Source organism: Acomys minous (genome assembly GCF_964271855.1).
Source record: "Acomys minous genome assembly, chromosome: 4".
Classification (NCBI taxonomy): Eukaryota; Metazoa; Chordata; class Mammalia; order Rodentia; family Muridae; genus Acomys; species Acomys minous.
Genome location: NC_140486.1, coordinates 119,905,190 through 119,925,812, shown reverse-complemented (window position 1 = coordinate 119,925,812; position 20,623 = coordinate 119,905,190). Strand labels below are relative to the sequence as shown.

The following is a 20,623-nucleotide window of genomic DNA, read 5'->3' as shown; positions in this document are numbered from 1 at the left end:
TGGTTGTCCCAAGTAGCTCACTTAAATCACATGCCCCAAGAAAATGTGCATAATAAGAGTTAAGTCCCAGTTTCTGTCATCTCTTCTACCTTATACTCTGGCAGAGTTTTCATTCATTCATTCATTCATTCTTTCTTTCTTTCTTTCTCTTAAGATTTATTTATTTATTTATTTTATGTATTTGAGTGCTCTATTTGCATGTACACCTGCATGCTAGAAGTGGGCACCAGATCTCCTTATAGATGGGCGTGAGCCACCATGTGGTTCCTGGCAATTGAATTCAGGACCTCTGGAAGTACAGATAGTGCTCGCTTGTCACCACTGAGTCATCTCTCCAGCCCCGGAGTTTTCTTTTTCTGTTCACTTGAAATACGAAATACTTGCTCATCTATATTACATAAGATAGGACAAAGAATCCTAAGGTACTTTCACAATTCTATATAGCGCTGTGGTTTTGTTTGATCATGAGTATTCACTTTTATTTTTCTGTCATTTCAAGTGTACTGCCCTGCAACAAGTGAAAGAATTCAGAGAAGCGGTGAGACGCCGTCACGACAGAATGAAACCAAAGCTTCCGGCTTAAATGTAAAACATGCAGTGCAAGGGCAGAGCTAACTCTCAGGGCTAGTCAACGCTTCAGATGAAATTATGATTTTTGAGTCAGGGCCTGTCTTAGCTACTTTTTTTTTTTTTTTTTTTTTTGCTGTGATAAGATGCCATGAGCAAGGTAACTTATAGAAGAAAAAGTTTCTTTGGAGGCTTCAGTTTCAGAGGCTCTGGGCAGGAAGACGTGGCCTTGGAGTAGCGGCTGAGAGCTTCTATCTGCTCTACAAGCACGAGGCATACAGGGAGACGTTAGGGTGGCCCCGGGCCATTGAAATCTCGAAGCCCACCCCCAGTGACATGTGTCATGCAACAGGGCCATAGCTCCTAATTCTTCCCAGAAGATGGCTGCTAAGTATTCAAATATCAACCTTTTCTCACGCAAATCACCACAGGTGTGCCCTTTTGCCCATAATGTCTTAAATAGTAATAAATACTCTGGGTGGTTGTTTTTCATTTAGTGTTTCCTTTATTCTTGCCCACCATGGAGGGACATGCTGTCTTCTGAGACTCTATAGGAAGCATCCAGTCACTGAGTATTTGACAGCTCAGTGGTCATTTGTTCAGCAAGTGTTCTACCTCACACGCTACTGATAACATAATCGTATTCTTAGACCTATGACAGCACCAAGACTTTCTGTTGTTGCTGATTTTCAGCACATGCTTGGTAAGATGGTGAACTGGAAGAGGAGATACCAAGAAATGAAATCAACCGTAGTGGATGTAAATGTGTGTTTGTTTTGATCCCAAGTGTGGGGTGTAAAACAGACTTGTGTGAGGGTGTGCAGTGTTTTTCTGTTGGAGACAGACTTGTGAGAGAACAGGTGATGTTTGTCCACTAGAAGAGGAACCACCTCCTGTGGGCACATGGTCTTTGCTAACTGATAAACATCCTAGGATGGACGCCGCAATCACAGAGACAGGCAATGATGAGATTAGAGGTGAAATGGTAGATGCTCCTGGGAAAGGCATGGATATATGTAATCAAGAACAAACACGAGCTGTGCCCATTGCCCAAACGCAGAACTTCACAGGTATGGAGCTTCCAAATTTATAAAGGGGGCCACTGCTGCCATACTAACAGCCTTGTCCTTAAAATGGATATCAAAGAGACCTGTGTGGCAAGAGCAGTGACCCATAACAATCACCCAAGAACAGCGCAAGCATGACAACGGTGTCCTTTGGTCAACAAGTTCAGAATGGCATTGGGATTTGTAGATAATATTTGCCAAAGTTGTGCATTTCTCTCTCTCTCTCTCTCTCTCTCTCTCTCTCTCTCTCTCTCTCTCTCTCTCTCTCTCTCTCTCCATGTATGTGTGTATGTTGAATTTAGTAATTTGAGCAAAATTTCTCATCCATAAAAGGCTTTATTAGTAATGTTTCAGATAAGAAATTTTACAGTGCAAAAAAGGAAGCTAAAAAGAGAAGCGAATTTAAAATACTATGGACTTTTTGAAACTACTTTTGATTTTGTCATAAATACTTGATGAAATACTGATTTCACTGAGGTTGTTCGAAGGGGTGGTGCAATGCAAGGTTGTTTTTAAGTGATGTCTGATGTAGGATGTAGCATAGTTGTTCTGTCTGCACAGATACAATGCTTGGGAGGTAAAAATTAAGTAATTTTTTGTTTTTTAGCTTCCTCAGAAAGATTGGTAAAAATGTGGTTTGTGGCAAAAAAAAAAAAAAAAAAAAAGAGGAAATTCTACTTTTGTAGTCATGTTCCTTAAAAGTGCACAAATTGATCAAAACCAGCCTTAATGCGATTTTCTCCTCCTCCTCCTGCACATTAGATGAAATTGCACAGCCGAGAGTTAAGCAGACGTTCTGTTTGTGCACTACCTGACAGGTCTAGGATCCCATTTATCTTCACTAGAAGTTTTTGTGGAAATAACCTTATAGTTAAGGCTGTGCCTGATGGAAGGTTCCGTGCTGCCTCAACAGCAGCATAGAGTTATGATCAAGTTCACGGTCATTAAATGGTTGTGTGTATCTTATTATTGGCAATGGCAGTTCCAATGCAATATAAGGAAAAACTGTTTCCTGGGATTGTATTTGCAGTTCAGTCGAAGCAACTTTGTCTTGATGTCTTGCCAAAAGTAGCCAAATGTTTTGAAAGCAGCACATTTGCAAAGATAAGCTAGGTCTCCAAGGTTTCATGTTGGAGACATAAGAGGAAAATTACCTAGTGTACCTCGGATAACTGGATCCATCTATAACACAAGTGAATTTTGCTTTTTAGTAAACACCTTCTTTGATTTTAAGTATTTTCATTCTCTGATTTTAAGCATAGTAATGAGATTTTTCTAAGACTTCCAGAAAAAGATAAACTATAAAAATAGAGTGAAAAAGAAAGTATATCTTAGGATAGCATTATGTGGATTACCCATGTTTTAACATTGTTTAGTCTTTTTAAATGTACTTGTATATAAATGATCCCAGGTCAATGTATTGTCCTCACTGCTACCACTGTACTCCCACACACTCTTCAGTAACATTTGTTATTATGCCACATTCAAGTACATAGCTACACATATGTATTTAAGTTCCAGTTTAGTAAAACAAATGGCTGAACCTATGAATATAAACATGTTTTTTTTGTTTTTGGTTTTTTTGTTTTTTGTTTTTGTTTGTTTTCTTGTTTTTGATTTTTTTGGTTTTTCAAGACAGGGTTTCTCTGTGTAGCCTTGGTTGTCCTGGACTCAGTTTGTAGACCAGGCTGGCCTCAAACTCACAGCAATCCACCAGCCTCTGCTGGGATTAAAGGTGTGCATCACCACGCCCGGCTAAAAATAATTTACTTTTATGTTATCTTTGCTATTAATAGAGGTGGAGCTATAGAATACTTTTATATTACTTAATTTACAGGTAATTTATTTAATCAACCCCACTTTATTATGCTTTTCTTGCATTTTATGGTCCTGGCTACGAAAGGATTTAGTTAATGCTTGTTTCTGGCTGAATAGACTTGCTTCAGCAGCTAAAGGTGCTTGCCCTCAAGAGTGATGCCCTAAGCTCCATCCCTCAAAGCCACACAAATCTGACTTCTACCTACATAGATATGCAAATACAAATAAGTGTAACCAAATGAAAAATCTCCCACTGTGCACATGTGTTTTGCATTTTCTTTGCAGTCCATTCATCTGTTGACAAGCACTTGCACTGATTCTACAACTTGGCTCTTACAAACAATACTGCAACATCCACGCATGGATACGTATTATTGACTGCGGTGCACTGATCCAGAATGCTTTGGGCATGTGTCCAAGAGTGGTATAACTGGGTCATATTGTAGTGCTGTTTCTAGTTTTGTGAGGTACTTTGCCCTGACTTTAGTACGACATTCCCACTAGCACTACATAAACACCCTCTTTCTCTTCACCCTTACCAGCACTTTGTCATTTCTTATCTTGGTGGTTAGGCATTGTGTATGCGGGAAGATGGACTCTCAATGTAGCTTTAATTTGTATTTTCTTGGTACATAAGGTTGTTGAACAACTTTAAGTATGTGTTTTTGCCTATTGAGCAACAGCTGTTTCAATAGCTTATTTATTGGCTGGATTATTAGAGTTCTGTGTTTATCTTTTGAGTACATATAGTCTAAAAGCCCATCACTTGTCAGCTGTGACAAGGATTTTCTCCCATTCTGTAGACTATTTTCAGACTCTGTTAATCGTGTCTTTTGCTGTGCAGAAGATTTTTCAAATTCTTGTATTGCCATGTGTGAGTTCTCAGAAACCTTTTCTGGCAATCCATGTCTACAACTACACCTTAAAGTGTTTTTCCTGTTTTCTTAAGGCGGTTTCAAAGCTGCTGTCTTTTTTTTTTCCCCTCCACTCTCAGAACACATTCCTTGTGCAGGCTGAGAGGTAAGGGTCTAATTTCATTCCTTAGCATATGGTTATCCAAATTTCCCTGTACAGTTTATGGAAAAGCATCATCCACTGTATGTTTTTTGGCAATTTGGTTAAAAAACAACTGGCTGTGGTTGGGTGCATTTGTTTCTGGGTTTTTTGTTCTGTTCATGTGTCCATTTAAGTGCTCCAAAGTTGCTGTTTTTGTTCTCATGACTGTCTCATAACTCAAAATCAATAGCAGTGATACCTCTGACTTTGTTATGTTGCTCAGTTTGACTTTGGCTATTCTGTTGGCTCTGCTTTTTAACAACTGAACTTTATTATACAACCCAACTATCTCACACAAGAGGGAAAAAAAGGCTAAGGGGAAACAAGAGTGAACTTTCCAGTATCCGTTCCAGGGGACTGGTCCCTAGGTGTCTCTGGCCTTCGTGCTGGTCTGGCCTGTTCGCTGATCCTTTTCCCCGATCCATGTGAGCTCAAGCTTGGTCTGAACCTGCTGCCTCTCTTGTCCTCTCTGTCTGTCTGTCTCTCATGAGTAAGGGCCAGTCTCCTCCTCCTATCGATGGTTGATTAGAAACACAGTAATCTAGATAGAGTCCCCCGGTCTGCTTCCTGAATTCCAGGCACAGGATGGCTCTACCCAGGCTATCTCAAAGTTAATCTCAGGGAGTATCTGTGGTGTGTTCAAGGGCAAAGCCTGACAAGACTGTTTTTACCTGTGACAAAGTTTACAATACTTCCCACACTATGCAGAGTCTTTTGTGCTTCTGTATGAATTTTGAAACTGATTTTCCTGTTTCTGTGACAATGGTTATTAGAATTTTGAGGAGGATTTGGTTGAATCTGTAGATTGGTTTTGTTAATATAGCCGTTTTATAGTATTGATTCTACTGATCTGTGGCCATGTGAGGTCTTCTATAATATTCTGTTTATTTGATGTTTAAAGTTTTCATTGTTGAGTGGGGGGAGAGAGCATTTCAATTGAGAAGGTACCTCCACCAGATAGTCTTGAAGGCAAGTCTGTGGGGGCCTTTTTCTTGATTCATGATTCATGTTGAAAGGCCCAGCCTACTGTATGTGGCGCTGCACCTCAGAAAATGGTCCAGGTGCCATCAAGAAGCTAACAGAGTCAGCCATGAAAATCAAAATAGTCCTCCTCCATGGCCTCTGTTCAGTTCCTGTCTCTAGGGTGTTGCCTTGAGTGCCTTCCTATAGTTCCTTTCATAGAGGATAGTAAACTGTACAGTGAACTAAACCCACTTGCCCCATCCAGTTGGTTTTGGTTTTGGATTCTTTATCATAGCAATAGAGACCAAACTAAGTCAATCATTAAAATAGCTTGCCATCAGCATCTTGCACTTCAGTGTGAAAGCGATATGCAGGATTTTTTTTGTTTGTTTGTTTGTTTGTTTTTTTTAGACTCACACAGAAATATTTCTTTGCTCTTTTGGAGGGATTATATAAGTAGTATTGTACCTTAAATTTCCAGGTCTGTGTTGGTTTTTAATAAGTAGAAGCATAACAAACTTTATATTTTATCTTGTACATCGTGAATTAATTGATATATTCATTACCTATTGAACTTAATTTTCGGACTCTGTTGTTTTCCATGCAGATGATTGTGTCATCTGTAAATACTGACAGTTTGGTGTCTTTCTAAAATATTCCTTCTGTCATAAATAGTCTTTTCCTGTGTGGCTAAACTGGTTAGAATATCCTGATTGAATTGAATAAGAGTAATGAAAGGTGTAGTGGTTCATCTCTGCATTGCCATCATCCAAGGGTGAGGCAGGAGGATTACCTTGACTTTGAGTAGTGAGTATTAAGGTACCAAAGGCTATGCAGAGAGACCCTATTATTTAAAGAAAATGGTAAAATTAATATTTTTATTTTAGGGGAAATTTTTTCAATCTTCTACCAATACTGCAGGTTTTTGTAAATGTTTACCAAGGCTGGGGTGGTTCCACATGACTGTACAACAATCAGTTTATTCAGTGGTGATTGTGGAAGTTTGTGAAATATTTCTTTGTTAAAGCCTTACTATAGTAGATTATACTTTTTATATATTTTTGAATAAACAGCATGCTATTATATATTTTAAAATATTGAATATTTACATATTTTGAATATTTGTGTACCTTTTGAATGTTGAGCCAACCTTGCATTCCAGGGCAAATTGTACTTGGTAATTTTTTGTAATTTGTGTGATGTATTTCTGGGTTCTATTTAGTAATATTTTTGTCAGCAAGTTTAAATTTTCTATTCTTAAGAGATACTTATTTTTCTTTATTTTCCATCTATTTGTTTTGATATCAGAGGATCATTGAGTTCATTAAATAAATTTGAAAATGCTGTCACAGTTTTGGAAGAAATTATCTAGATTTGCTTTTGGTGTAAGCTCAGCTGGCCCCAAATTTATGCTGATCCACATGCCTCTGCCTACTAATTTCTAGAATTGACTTGAATTCTTTAGTGTGTGTGTTAGAAGTACTAAGGGAGACCATATGGTAATTCATATTTTCACTTGAGAATTTTTCATTTTTTTTGTCCTTTTTTTCAAATATTAACTTTCCTAATAGTTACAGGAATATTCAAATGTCACCTCCATCTTGTACTTTTTGTGGAACCCATTCCTTTCATCTAAAATTTCCAATTTATGTGTAGTAAGTGATTATTCTTTATTTTTTCACTTCTAAAGATTTTATTTTATTTTAATTTTGGCATATACATTTATATTATTACACGTAATAAAAAAATTACATACAGCAATAAGAACCATGAAACAATCAGGGATTATATCAATGTCATTCATCGTGTTTTGGCTGATTGCATTCGGCATACTTGTAGAAACCATCCTTCCTATCTTGGTGATTTTAAAATTCTAAATGAGAGTCAGTACCTATCATATTTCATCTCTGTCAACTTAAAACATCTATCTAGACCTAAAATCATCTTAACCCCTAAATAGCTAAGGTTAATTGTAAGATTAAGCTGTCTGCTCTTCAACCCCATCAGAGACGTGAGAAAGAATGAAACTTAATTACTTGAGTGAACCAGAAATGCAGGTTAGCAGCTTCCAAAATGAGAGAAAAAAAATGACAGAGACACTTTGCTGCCTGAACAGAAACCTGAAACTCTATAACGAAGTGGGACCTCATGAAACTGAAAAGCTGCAAGGCAAAGGAGACAGTCAAGAGAACAAAGAGACAGCCTGCAGACTAGGAGAAGGTCTTCATCAACTCTACATCTGACAAACGGCTAATATCCCAAATATACAAAGAGCTCAAGAAACTAAACACTACCAAGCCAAATATCCCAATTAAAAAATGGGGTACAGAGCTAAACAGAGAATTCTCAACAGAGGAATATTGAATGGCTGAGAAACACTTAATGAAATGCTCAACAGCCCTAGTCATCAGGGAAACGCAAATCAAAATCACTCTGAGATGCCATCTTACACCTATCTGGATGGCTAATATCCAAAAATTCAAGTGGCAGCACATGCTGGTGAGGATGCTGAGAAAGAAGAACACTCCTCTATTGCTGGTGGGAGTGTGAACAGAGATTCTTCTTTACTTGCCCATTCTTTTGCTGTCTTTTAGAGTCTGTCATGAAACCCTTTGATTTTTAGTACTGAAAATCTGTCTCTCTCTGTTGCTATGCCCTGTGTCTCTCTCTGTGTCTCTGTGTCTCTGTGTCTGTCTTTGTCTCTGTGTCTGTGTGTGTCTGTCTGTCTGTCTGTCTGTCTGTCTGTCTGTCTGTCTGTCTCTCTCTCTCTCTCTCTCTCTCTCTCTCTCTCTCTCTCTCTCTCTCTCTCTTACTCTCTCTCTCTCTCTCTCTCTCTCTCTCTCTCTCTCTCTCTCTCTCTGTGTGTGTGTGTGTGTGTGTGTGTGTGTGTGTGTGTGTGTGTGTGTTTGTGTGTTTGTTTGTAAAGTTCTCTATTTAGCCTTGGCTAGCCTGGAGCTCTCTTTGTATAGTAGAGTGGCCTGAAACCTGTGGATGTCATCTTGCACACCCAGCTACCAATTCCTGCTTAGCTTCTGGCTTTTTTAAGGCTCTGATGCGTCTGAGGAGGGTGTTAATGGTCTTCTGCTATCATCAGATAAAGAAGTCCAGGATCCCTGTTGGTCTTTATGAACAAGGAAAGAGGCTCCTTGTTGAGAGGATGCTCTGGACCTACTTAGAACACTACCAACACCATGCTCTCTGAGAGACAGGAGCGACTACACTGACACAGGAGAAGAGTGTGCTGACCTCATTCCTGCTGGGCTATGCAGAAAGTCCTGACTTGCCAGGCAGGCTTCGTTTTGCCCTCCCTTAGAAGAAGTAAAGAAGGGCCGGGCATGGTGGCACACACCTTTAATCCCAGCACTTGGAAGGCAGAGGCAGAGGCAGGTGGATCACTATGAGTTCGAGGCCAGCCTGGTCTACAAAGCAAATCCAGGACAGCCAAGGCTACACAGAGAAACTCTGTCTCGAAAAACTAAAAAATTAAAATAAAAATAAATTAAAAATAAAAAAGAAGAAGAAGCAAAGAAGGAGGGGGATTAGGTGAAAATGTGTATACACTGTCCTCTCAGAAGAAATGCTCTATGTCTGCTTTATCATTGCATTTGTCCCCAGCATTTTGTATCACATTGATAAAAATGTAAATCTTTGAAGGTTTTTATGGTATCCCTGAAGGAGGCACCTGCAATTGACAGTCTTATATATTAGCAACAAGCCCCAAATCAGTGTGGCTTCACTGATCATTCCTATTTCAAATTCATTCCAAATGGTTTTCATTAGTGAGCTACAGCAAATCTCTAGCCACCTTTATCTGAAAGCTGACATTGTTGAGTAACTTTTTTTTCATTTACATTCTGTAAATTGTAGAATGCAGGAAATGACCAGTTAGTCTCAGGTTTTCAAAGCAATTGCCAGAAAGTGACTTAGCTCACCCCCGCCTTTTACTGTGTCAAGTGTTTGACACGCTAAGTGCTGAGTATGCTAGCCCTAATGTCAACAGGGAAATGAAGTTTAATCGTTTTTCTAGGGGAACGCAAATAAATTTTAGATAATAAACAATACAGCCAACTGCATACTTACTCTTTAGCCCTGTCCATTTTGTTTGTTTTAATCTTTCCACAACAATAAGGCAAACGAAGTTACTTTTCATACATACAAGCACACATACAGGCACTGCATAGAAAAAGAGACACAGTGCTTGAACAGCCATGGTGTAGTGTAAGAGGTGCCAGCCAACATTTTCTATAAACTTCAGGGTAGTAAAAATTTGTAGCCTTGGATCTATTCTGTCTGTTACAGTTGCTTAACACCGTTGTTGTGTTAAGAAAGGGACCTAGCAACACATTTAAAAAAATGGGTGTTTTGTTTCAGTCAACTCCTGCATATAAAAGCATTCTGGGGGAAGGAATAGGGGTATAGTTTGAACTTTATGGCTACTGGTGTTTGTTCTTGGGCAGAACTGAATTCCTGATAGAGAAAAGGCTCTAGAATGTTCCATCTGCTAAAGGTTAACAACCTTGCATTTGGTGAGTTTGCTGGGCCCAAGAACAAGCTGGTCTTGTTTATTGCTACATTCTCCATGTATTGTGATAGTTTATAATTGCATTTTTGTCTCTCTGATCACATTCTGACATTCTCATATGTTTGCATTTCTACCAATTCTTAAAACATTATTATAATACTTAGGTTATATGAATGTATAAATTATTAGGGTTTAATTTTGTACCATTTCCATTGTTTCTGGATCAGTCTTACAGCAGTGCAGAAGTCATAATGGGCTATCTTTTTCCGGGGTTAGAGTAAGCATGGCTTTATAAATGTTTAATAAGTAGACTAGTGCAGAACACTTTTTCTTATAAAATTTCATTTAAAAACATATTCTAGCATGAACATTCCTTTTCAAAAATAAATTCACAGATCTTCTGAATGTTTATTGCGCTAAATGCCCTGGCTCTGTCTGCCCTCTCTGATCTTAGATACAAAATAATGTTAACCTTCAGAAGCAAAGTTGGCCCAACTTCCCAGATAGATTTCAGGCAAATGCACTGTGTATCTAAGTGGGGGAAAAATGTAACTCTGATTAAAAAAAATTCTGAGTCTTTTATATAATAGAGAATTCTTACCATTTTATAACATTTGAAGCCTAAATGGGTTCATGGACCCAGGGTCCTCAATATGGGAGGCAGACTAGGATTATAGGATGTGTCTAGTCTCTCACATTTATCCCAGAGAGTTCTGACACCTTTTCATTCTGGAGAGGCTAACGGAGGAAAAGAAACATTCTGACTTTTACATCCTGACTCTATTTACTTCAGAGAATAAGTAACTCTGCAACACCGTCAATGATTTGCAGGATTTAGGAATGATTGCTAAAACATCATCACTCTTTGCCTCATGTTTGTCCAGTGCAAACTCAGAACAAAGTAATGCCGAACAGCTGTCAGTCACTGCAAACACATGTGGGAGGGGGCACATTCTGTTGTAGACAATTAACCATGCAAACAGATGTTTTTGATTACAGCTACTAGAGAGTGGAAGATGCTTCTGCTATCTGTAGAGTAGGACCAGTGACACAGCTTACCATCATGCAAAGCCTATAAGATCCCTCCACAGCAATTACCGGGCCTCTGATAACAGTATTTCCAAGCTGCAATAATTGTATTAAGCCACAGAATGTCATGCTGGACTTCAGTACTGATGACATTAGGCTAATTGGATTTAATGTACTGAAAACAACTGGTAAAGTGTATGCATGGCAGAAGATAAAGGACAGATTGCAAGTCATTTAAAGGTCTAAATTTCTAGGACTCAGCATCTGGGACTCTTTCATGGTGTCTGTTATTTGGCTCACACACTATGCTGGAACCACAGCACTTAGGATTGCTTGGAGTTCAGAAACACGCTGTACATGTTTAGCCATCTATTAGACTTTGTATATGGCTGCCAGGTTTTATTGGGAAGAAAATAAGTCAAAGTTCTGTACCTGATGCTGTCTGTGTCTGTTGCAGAGTAGGTAGGTATAGACAACTTCTGGCTGGCTTTCATGGGGAAATGAATGAATGGAGTTGTGTCTGTCTTAGTGAAATAAAGACCAACTGTCTGTTTCTTTACGCATTACAGTTTGCCCTGGCCTGTACTTCTGTGTCTTGTATTTGAAATAGAATGAAAGTGTGTGTGCCAGTGACTTCAATAATCTGGGATGGAAATTAAAGGCATTTCTACCAGAGATTCTGTCTGTATAAAATATCAGGTTTTTTCAATGCTGAAAATTGAGCGATGGGCTTTGAGGGTGCTAGGCAAAAGACTACCATAGTATTATAGTCCTATTCCTGATGGTGATTTTTGTATAATAACAACCCTTGGCCTAGCCATTGGAAAATGCATCAGAAAAGATTAATCAAGGGAGCTGAACAGTTGGCTCAGCAAACAAGAGCACTTCCTACATAAGCACCAGGCCCCGAGTTCAAATCCCATCACTCATATAAAAAGCAAGATGTGGTCATTCATTTACCCTTAATCCATGTGCCATGGGAGTGGGAGACATGACAGTTGTTGGGACTTACCGATGGCCAGTCTAGCTCCAGTTTCAAGAGAGATCCTGTTTCAGGGGAATAAGGTGGAGAGTGCTGAGGCAGGTCACCTGATGGTCTTCACATGCATCTCTATTCCCCATGTTCCTCAAGTGTGTATACAGTACACAGACACAATCACAGGCACAATAATTTAAAAAAGAAAGTCTGATATCATGAATGTAATGTTTATAAATCAATACACGCGGAAAATAATTTAAGCATTAGATAATTCTGTGTAGAATCTTATGCCAAGAATTAAATGCACTGGTAGTCATACTCAATTGGCATAATTAAATTATCTTGAACTGTTTCTTTTACTCATACCTAGGTCATACTTTTAACTAGTATTTTTTTCCAAAGAGCGTCCTATGACATGGTGAACATTAGCGGGGACACAAAATAAGTGAGTACATGAAGATAATTTAGTGTGAAACTTTGTCAGATTTATATTCTTAACCTTCTACATTCTAAGGGTGGAGGCACAAAATACCCAACAACCTTTTTTCCACTTTTCTGTTCTGATATTGCTTAGTTCTTGTGACTCATGACGTGTCGTGTGTAAGTATTCTTTGCAAGATTGCAATAGACCAAACGTGTGCATATTGGAGTCAATCAGTGCTGTAGCTTAGTGATTCATCCACCCCAAACACCTACTTATTATGTAAATAGTACATATTTACATTCCTATTGGTTAACTTGATTGTTATTTGGGTCTTTGGGTGTTTTGTCTCTTCATTTTAGGTCACCATCTCGGGCCCCATACATTCTCTGTACCCTTTTTCTTATTCTGTTTTTGTGATCTATTTCCACAGGAGTCTCCTTTCAGCCGCATGTCCAGTCCTGTTTGCCCTGCTCTCCTTCTTTCCAGGCTCTTCTTTTGTGCCACTTTCCACTGTGTCTTCATATCTGTGGGGTTTTAACTTTTCCTTTACGAGTCCTGACAGCCCAGCTTTCATCTCTTCTTTCACAGTTCTTTTCCTTATATTTTGTTTCCGCTTTGCTGTCCTTTGCATCCAATTGTTGCTTCAATTGCTTCATTTCACCACGAAATGTCCTCACATTTTTCATCTGCTCCGTGAAAATAATTTTGTGCTGAAGACCTTTGTTAATCTTAATGAAACTGTACTTTTCATGTTTTAAGAAAAATGTAGATTTTATTTCTCTAGATATGGTGGCATCTCCCTCTTTTTAAATTTCAAGTTCAATTCCACTCTTGGTCCAGGTTAGGGTCAAGTTCTCGGAGGAAACACTGGCCAGGCAGGGGGGCTAGTCAAGCAAAGGCTCTTGGATTTTAGTTCCTTAGGGAGGTACGCTGCTGTGTTGTCTGTGGGATTCTTTTGTGTGAGCTCTTCCCACTCTGCCTTCTGTGTTTTAGAAATGATGTAGACTAGGACTGCTAGGCCGGCACCCTGCACCTGGGTCCTCTTCTGTTACAGGCAGCACCTGGAACTTGAATAGGGGAAGGTGGCTCCTCAGCTTCAGGAGAAGCATTGTTCCTGCATCTTTTCTAGGGCTCCTGTCACCAGCTGCCTTTAGTAAAAAGCCCCCCTCCTTCTACCCGCCCCGTGCTTCACACCCCCCTGCCGCCCCTCCTCCGCCGCCCTCCCACCCCCCCCCATCGCCCCCCCATCCCTGCACCCCCCCACCCCTGTCTCGAGCCAGGTGCTCGGAGGGAACCGCAGCATGTCTAAGATCAGAGAATCTTTAGTTATGTTTGCCACATTTCATAAGAAGTGTTTGAAATACTGGTAACAGGATAAGTGAAAAGGGGATTAGAGGAGAGGAAGGTAGGAGTGAGCTAAGTTCCTCAGGCCAGGAGGGTCTATGGTGACTTGGGATCCTCCGGTGTAAACAAATACAGGAGTTCCTTCCTTCGAGCTGGGGTTACTAAGTGGGAAGTTGGGACAGGAGAAGAAAACACATTCGCACCAACACACGCACTAATAAGAAGCTCAAACAAACCAAAACACAGAGTGAGGAAGTGGGGCTGCTTTTTTTAAACGTAGTTATCATAAAGTACCTGCTGCAGTAATTGGAGAGTTTTGGTTTCTTTTGATGACTATCCTCTTCAGTCTTCTAGAGGAGTTTTCCTTTCTAGCGTTCTCATTGGAGACTAGGACTGGGAAGGCAGAATCCCATCTCACACCCAGGGGCTGCCCATTCCACTCTTGCCATAGGGTGAGCTTAGGGGAAAACAAGGCCTGGCATTTAGGTTGTTAGGGCAAATGCCTGGAATTGTAGACCTGAGCAGAGGTCCAGGGCTGGGGAGATTATGGGGTAAGGTTGGGCTGAGCACGTGTGTGGAGATTCTCTTGTGTCTTCATGCTAAGGGCTTTGCCAATATTAGTAATAGGCAGGACTATGTACTGGTTGGCCGATTAGAGCAAAGTTTGATCCTTATTTTACTTGTAGTTGATTTCTGAATTCATAAATGATATGGGGGCTCCCTCTTGTGGCTATTATTAAATTGCATGTTGTATTCTGTTTGAAATTTTTTTATGTTCAATGTTATGTTTACACATGTTAATGGAATGGAATGTGGTAATTAATTACATGTGTGTAATATGTAATGATCATGTTTAAATTTTTAATCTTGTTAAGATCTTTTATTTTTGTGTTACTTGGGGAACATAGGGCCTGGTTGCTATTTCGTAGTCTTGTTGACAAAAAAAGAAAAAGAAAAAGAAAATAGACTCAGAAACTCAAAGACCATTTATAACAGTATGAGAGAAAAGTTGACTTTATGACCTTGTAATATTTGGGTCAGCTTAGTATCTTAGTCTCAACCAGTATCTTAGTCTCAACCCAGAATCCTAGTCCTCAGAGATGACTTAGTTTTCTCTCTGTTGCTATCTCTCTGTCTCCCCTCCTCTCCCCCAAAACTCATGTAACAGAGTAGATTAAAGAATATTGAAAATGAATTAAAAATAAAATGACATGCCAAGTGTGGTGGCACTTTAAAGCCTTTAATGCCAACACTCATAAGGCAGAGACAGGCACATCCCTGAGTTTAGTTCAGTCTGGTCAACAGATGAGTTCTAGGACCTCCAGAATTATAGAGAAAAACTCTGTCTCAAAGAAGAAGATGATGATAATGAAGAAGAAGAAGAAGAAGAAGAAGAAGAAGAAGAAGAACAACAACAACAACAACAACAACAACAACAACAACAACAACAACACACACACACTACATATATATATACAATGACCATGGGTTACAGGAGGAAATGGTTTTCTACTAATGAACTCTAACAAAGCCTTGCTCACTGCCCCTTTTCATATGGTGTTTTAAATCTCAAGGGAAAATTGCTGTTTCCTTCTTTCACACATGATTGATAATTCTTAGGAGGTGGGATTGTGTTCCTTATCTTTGAACCTGATATTTTATATAGGGACCTAGTAGGTGGAGTCCAGAGTAGATCGTGATAAGCCGGGGTTGTGTGTGTGGGGGGGGGCATCTTCTTTCACCTCTAACCCTGTACTTGTCTGTCTAGCTTCTTGGAGCTTTAGAACCCTTGGAATTTAGAGCCCTCTAGCAGCAAGGTGTTTGTCAGCTCTTTCTGGGAAGGACCCACCCACATAATTTAAATACCAGTGGACACCACCCTGTGGTATTCTTAAGCACTGAAAGTAAAGCACTCCTGTGAGTGTATCCCTTTAATTTAACTACTTAGATGCTTGAGAGGGACCCCTGGGCCCAAATCTGCCTATCATAATGTTCTACTTGTAGGTTTCTAGGACCCTCTGGATCCTTCTACTTTGCCATTCTCCCATGCTTCTCTCATCTAGAGTCCCACTAGAATGTCCTCCCCTCTGTCTCAGTTTCCTGGTAAGTGAAGGCTTTCGTGGGACATGCCCCTTGGGCTAGTATGCAGATATAAGCGAGTATATACCATTTGAGTCTTTCTGCTTCTGGCTTAATTCACTCATTATGATCATTTCTAGCTCAATCCATTTGTCCACAAATTTCGGGAATTCCTTGTTTTTAATAGCTGAGTAGTATTCCATAGTGTATATGTACCACAGTTTCTTTATCCATTCTTCTACTGATGGACACTTAGGCTGTTTCCATGTTCTGGCTATTATGAAAAAGGCTGTAAACCTTAAACCCCTACCCAGATCTAGACAATGGACAGAACACTCTCCACAGTAGAGTGGAGAGTGGGATATTACTTTCTCACATACTCTGGTGCCTCAACTTTGACCATGTCCCCTGGAGGGGGAGACTTGGTGGCACTCAGAGGAAGGACAGCAGGTTACCTAGAAGAGACTTGATACCCTATGAACATATACAGGGGGAGGTAATCCCCCTCAGGAACGGTCATAGGGAAGGGGAATAAGGGGGAAATGGGAGGGAGGGAAGAATGGGAGGATACAAGGGATGGGATAACCATTGAGATGTAACAAGAATAAATTAATAAAGTAAAAAAAAATAACTACTTAGATGCTGAACACCCTCCTCTTCTCATAAATAACACTGCAAATAGTTAATAACTTTAGGTAACATTGGGAATCAGAAATCAATTGCTTATTAGAAGGCAGCCACAATAGTTTTCTCAACTAATAGTACTCAAAATGTACAGAACAGATGATTCTAGACATTTTCTCTTTTGACAAATGTATGCATGTGTGTGGTGTTGGAGTGTGTGTGTGTTTACATATATGTAGGCGCACATGCTTTTGTATGACTTTGTTATCCTAAGTTTGCTGTCTTACCTTTTATGTCTTTTATTATCTTTAAAATTATTTTGTCATTTTCTGTGCATGGATGTTCTGCCTGACTGTATGTCTGTATATGGATGGCATGCATGCCTGGTGACTGTGGAAGTCAGAAGAAGCCTTGTGAGATGCCATGTGGACACTGCAAATTAGACCTAGGTCCTCTACATGAGTAGAAGTGATGGTTCATTACTGAGCCCACTCTCCAGCCCTCTCCAAAGTCTTACAGATGTGAGGTTTTTCATATTTATCCATATTGTGCCATGTGTATTTTTGTTCTTGTGAGTCCTCCACTCTATACTCCCTTTGCCTGTTTTATATTTAGTAGTTTGTTCTTATATTTCTAGTTTGAGCTTTCTCTCACATCATCTCCATGAGCTCAGAAGACTTTATATCATGAGCTCTTCACTGAGGTTGGTTTTGACCCCTCATCACCACTGGTGTAGTTAAACTGGTTACCCGCAAAGTCTTAGACTCAGATCTTAAGGAATATTTCTTTATATTCTAAATTTAATCATGATAGCAATTTCTAAATTTTCTCAAGGAACTTATATGCCTTTTTTTGTTTTGTTTTTATATGTACCTTCATTTGTCTTAAGTGCAACAAAAACGAAGTGATTGGAAGCAATATCTTAGGTGAATGTAATTTGCTAAATTGATATGTAAATTGTTAGCTAAACTGTAAATTCGCATTTCCTCCCCTCTGAAGATACTTGCTTAACAACAAGGAACAGCACCGGATGTGCATCTTCAACCTCTTTGCTTTCTAACTACTTATATGTCTTTGTCTTGGGACAACTGTTGCTGGGGACCGGAGGAACTCCGCTCTACACCTTGGGGACAGCCTTTATTGATGACTCTGTACCCACACACAAATCTTCTCTTTACATAGGTGAGTGAACTCTCGGTATCATTTTGTAGGGAGAGGTGGTGGAGAGCTTGCCGACTACGGCTTCCATTCCTATCATTAAGGGAGAAAAGACAAACAAACAAAACCAAGTTAGTTGTAATGCATGGGCATTTCATTTAGATAAATACAATTGTACTTTAATTGTTTACTGCTCCCACCATGCCAGTCATTAGGATGCATAATGCTTTTATTGTGGTCTATACTGAACATGCCTGGCATTCCTGAGTGGAAGGAACCAGGTCAGCAGATTTTACTCAGGGTACAGAGACTTCTTATATCTTATATGAATGGGACAGATATCATGAGAAAACACAAAATCAATACAAAACACCAGTTCCCCAAAACACTACGGAAATTTTTATTTAGAAGCTATTCCTTTCTCTAATTCTGTCTTTGAAGTCAAGCACTAGTCTATAGAAGGCCCTGAGTATTTTTTGTAATTTCCCAGCACCTCTATTACTGTATGATAGAGGATTCATTGCTACGGTTGTGGAAAGTCAGTGTATGCAGCTCAGTCCTGACTTTGTCCACTGGGAATATCCCCAAACACAGAGGCTTCTGTAGCCATTTTTATATCTTTTACAAAAGTTATAAGGAATCCTTAAGAAAATCCAATTGGGAATATTAAAAAAAATCTATTACCAAAAGAATTTACAAATCACTAATTTCTAACATTTTAGGAGGAGGGTTAAGACAGGGTCTAGCTATGTAGTCTATGGATGGCTTGGGACTCTTACGTAAACCAAGTTGGCCTCAGCGATCCACTTGCTTCTACATCATGGGATTAAAGGCATGCACCGACACGTCTAGCCCATTCTTAGCATTTTAATATTCAGTCTAGAAACTATTTTGAACACAATCCTTTATATGTATTCACTTATAAACTATATACCTGAAGTTTTCTAGTATATTTTCTAAATTTAAAAACATGGGCATTATGAATTTTAAGATATCTGACAAATTGATACACTTTTTCTTATTACCTTGCATCAATTATCAACTTTACATTAGACACTTGATCTAATCAGTGCCCAAGTCCTTTTGCCATTGATGCATGCTTAGTTGGGGGGGAGGGTAGAGGGGGGAAAGGTTTCTTGCGTGTATGTTGGTGTATACATAAGAAATATAGCAGCACATAAAGTTGAGAAGGTCTCAATACAGCTAATCTCATTTTGTAAATGTTTTGTTACATGTGACAACATTTTAAATATCTAATAGCTAGAAATAAGCTATTTAACTTCTATGGCTAGTAAAAGTGAGGGAACTAATTAGGAGTAGTGTCTGAGGGTGAATGGCTTGCTTTTAAGTAATAGACTTATCTATTCCTGGATGGTGGTGGTAGTGGTGGTGCACACCTTTAATCTCAGTTCTTGGCAGGTGGATCTCTGAATTCAAGGCCAGCCTTATCTACAAAGTGAGTTCCAGGACACCTGGGACTATACAGAAAAACTCTGTCTGGAAACAAGACAAAACAAACAAAACAAAACAAAGCCCAGCAGCAGATCCACATGCTAGAATCTGCTACAGAGTAAAAGAAAGAAAAGCTGTCTAAGTGGGTACAGAGTGGGAAGGCTTCTTACTTCACCTTGTTTTCTTCCACAAGACTGTAAGCAATAATTACTGCTAAAAGGAAAACAGTATATGTGGCACCTCACCACCAGTTAGTTACACACTATACACGGATTTACACGGATTTATAATTATGGGTTTAACTGTTATTATAATCAAGTGGTTTTTTATAATGAGTCATTATTTTTAGGTGCTTTGACATAACTGTCAACCAAATGATACCTTTCACATATTTTTTTCCCTAAATCTCTGTAATTTTGATGCAGGTTTAATCATTAAAATGTTTCTTTAAATAAAACGTTGTTCTTCCCTGTTTCTTGAATGTGGAGCCAAGTTCTTTAAATGACTGTTCCCGATGCCTTTCATCTTTTCCTAGGAATCGGCTATTCCATGTCAATCCTGGGCCCTGCTATTGGCTATGTGTTGGGTGGACAGCTGCTGAAAATGTACATTGATGTTGCTATGGGACAAAGGCAAGGCACTCTGTGTTTCTTTTAGTTTTTCATTCTGTTCCTGTAACGTGAACCTCATGTCTCACTCAGAATGCCATGAAGGATTTCAGGAAATGAAACACAAGGGGCATATTGTTTCCTTCACTGCTTCCTGGATTTGTTCATAAATAAGGACATCTAATGAGATTACTGGTGATTTAAAAAAATACTTTATATACACTTTGTGTCATTCAAGAATATAATTTAGTAAAAAAATAGCTTCTCGGTGCATTTAGTTGCAAATAGATAACATGAATTGTCCTACACGTATCTGAAGGAGAATAGGTTCTCTGGTAGATCTGATAATATGAAAAAACAAGACAAAAACCATGTTGCTTTTATAATGAAGGTAGTCAAGATAATGATACTTAATATTATGTATCCAGTACTTATATTTTATACAGCACTTTTTTTTTTTTTTTTTTTTTTTACTTTTTCTGTGTTTATTTTTCCAGTCAGAGTTTTTCTGTGTGATAGCCCTGGCTGTCTTGGACTCACTTTGTAGATCAGGTTAGCCTTGAATTCACCAAGATCGCCTGCCTCTGTCTACCGAGTGTTAGCATTAAAGGCATATACCACCATGCCTGGCACAAAGCACATTTTGTGTTAGCTTATGTTACATATTATCCTGGTCAGTCCCCCTAACAATTCTGAATTGAGCAGGACAGTCCCTGGGAAAGGACAGTCAGTTTTTAAAATCATGTATTTTAATATCAGGGGAAGACTGTCAGAGTGATATGCCTGTAGGGAGGACTTATTGATATTAAAATATGAGAACCATTGTAAAATTTTTAATAAGTCATTTCAAAATAATAATTTAAAGAAAATGTCCTTTGAAGCACACTATATGAGACATTTAGCATAGACCAGTGATTGGCTGTGAGGTTTAGT

The 20,623-nt window shown here is 39.1% G+C and overlaps 1 protein-coding gene across 1 annotated transcript in view; it reads left to right on the top strand.

The window, feature by feature from the left end:
- SLCO4C1 (solute carrier organic anion transporter family member 4C1) overlaps positions 1-20,623 on the top strand; it is a 49,090-nt gene that overhangs the window by 10,687 nt on the left and 17,780 nt on the right. Inside the window, exons 3-4 of the mRNA XM_084780658.1 lie at positions 17,472-17,654; positions 19,618-19,714. Of these exons, the coding sequence (XP_084636784.1) occupies positions 17,472-17,654; positions 19,618-19,714 (280 nt within the window). The remainder of the gene's footprint in view (positions 1-17,471; positions 17,655-19,617; positions 19,715-20,623) is intronic.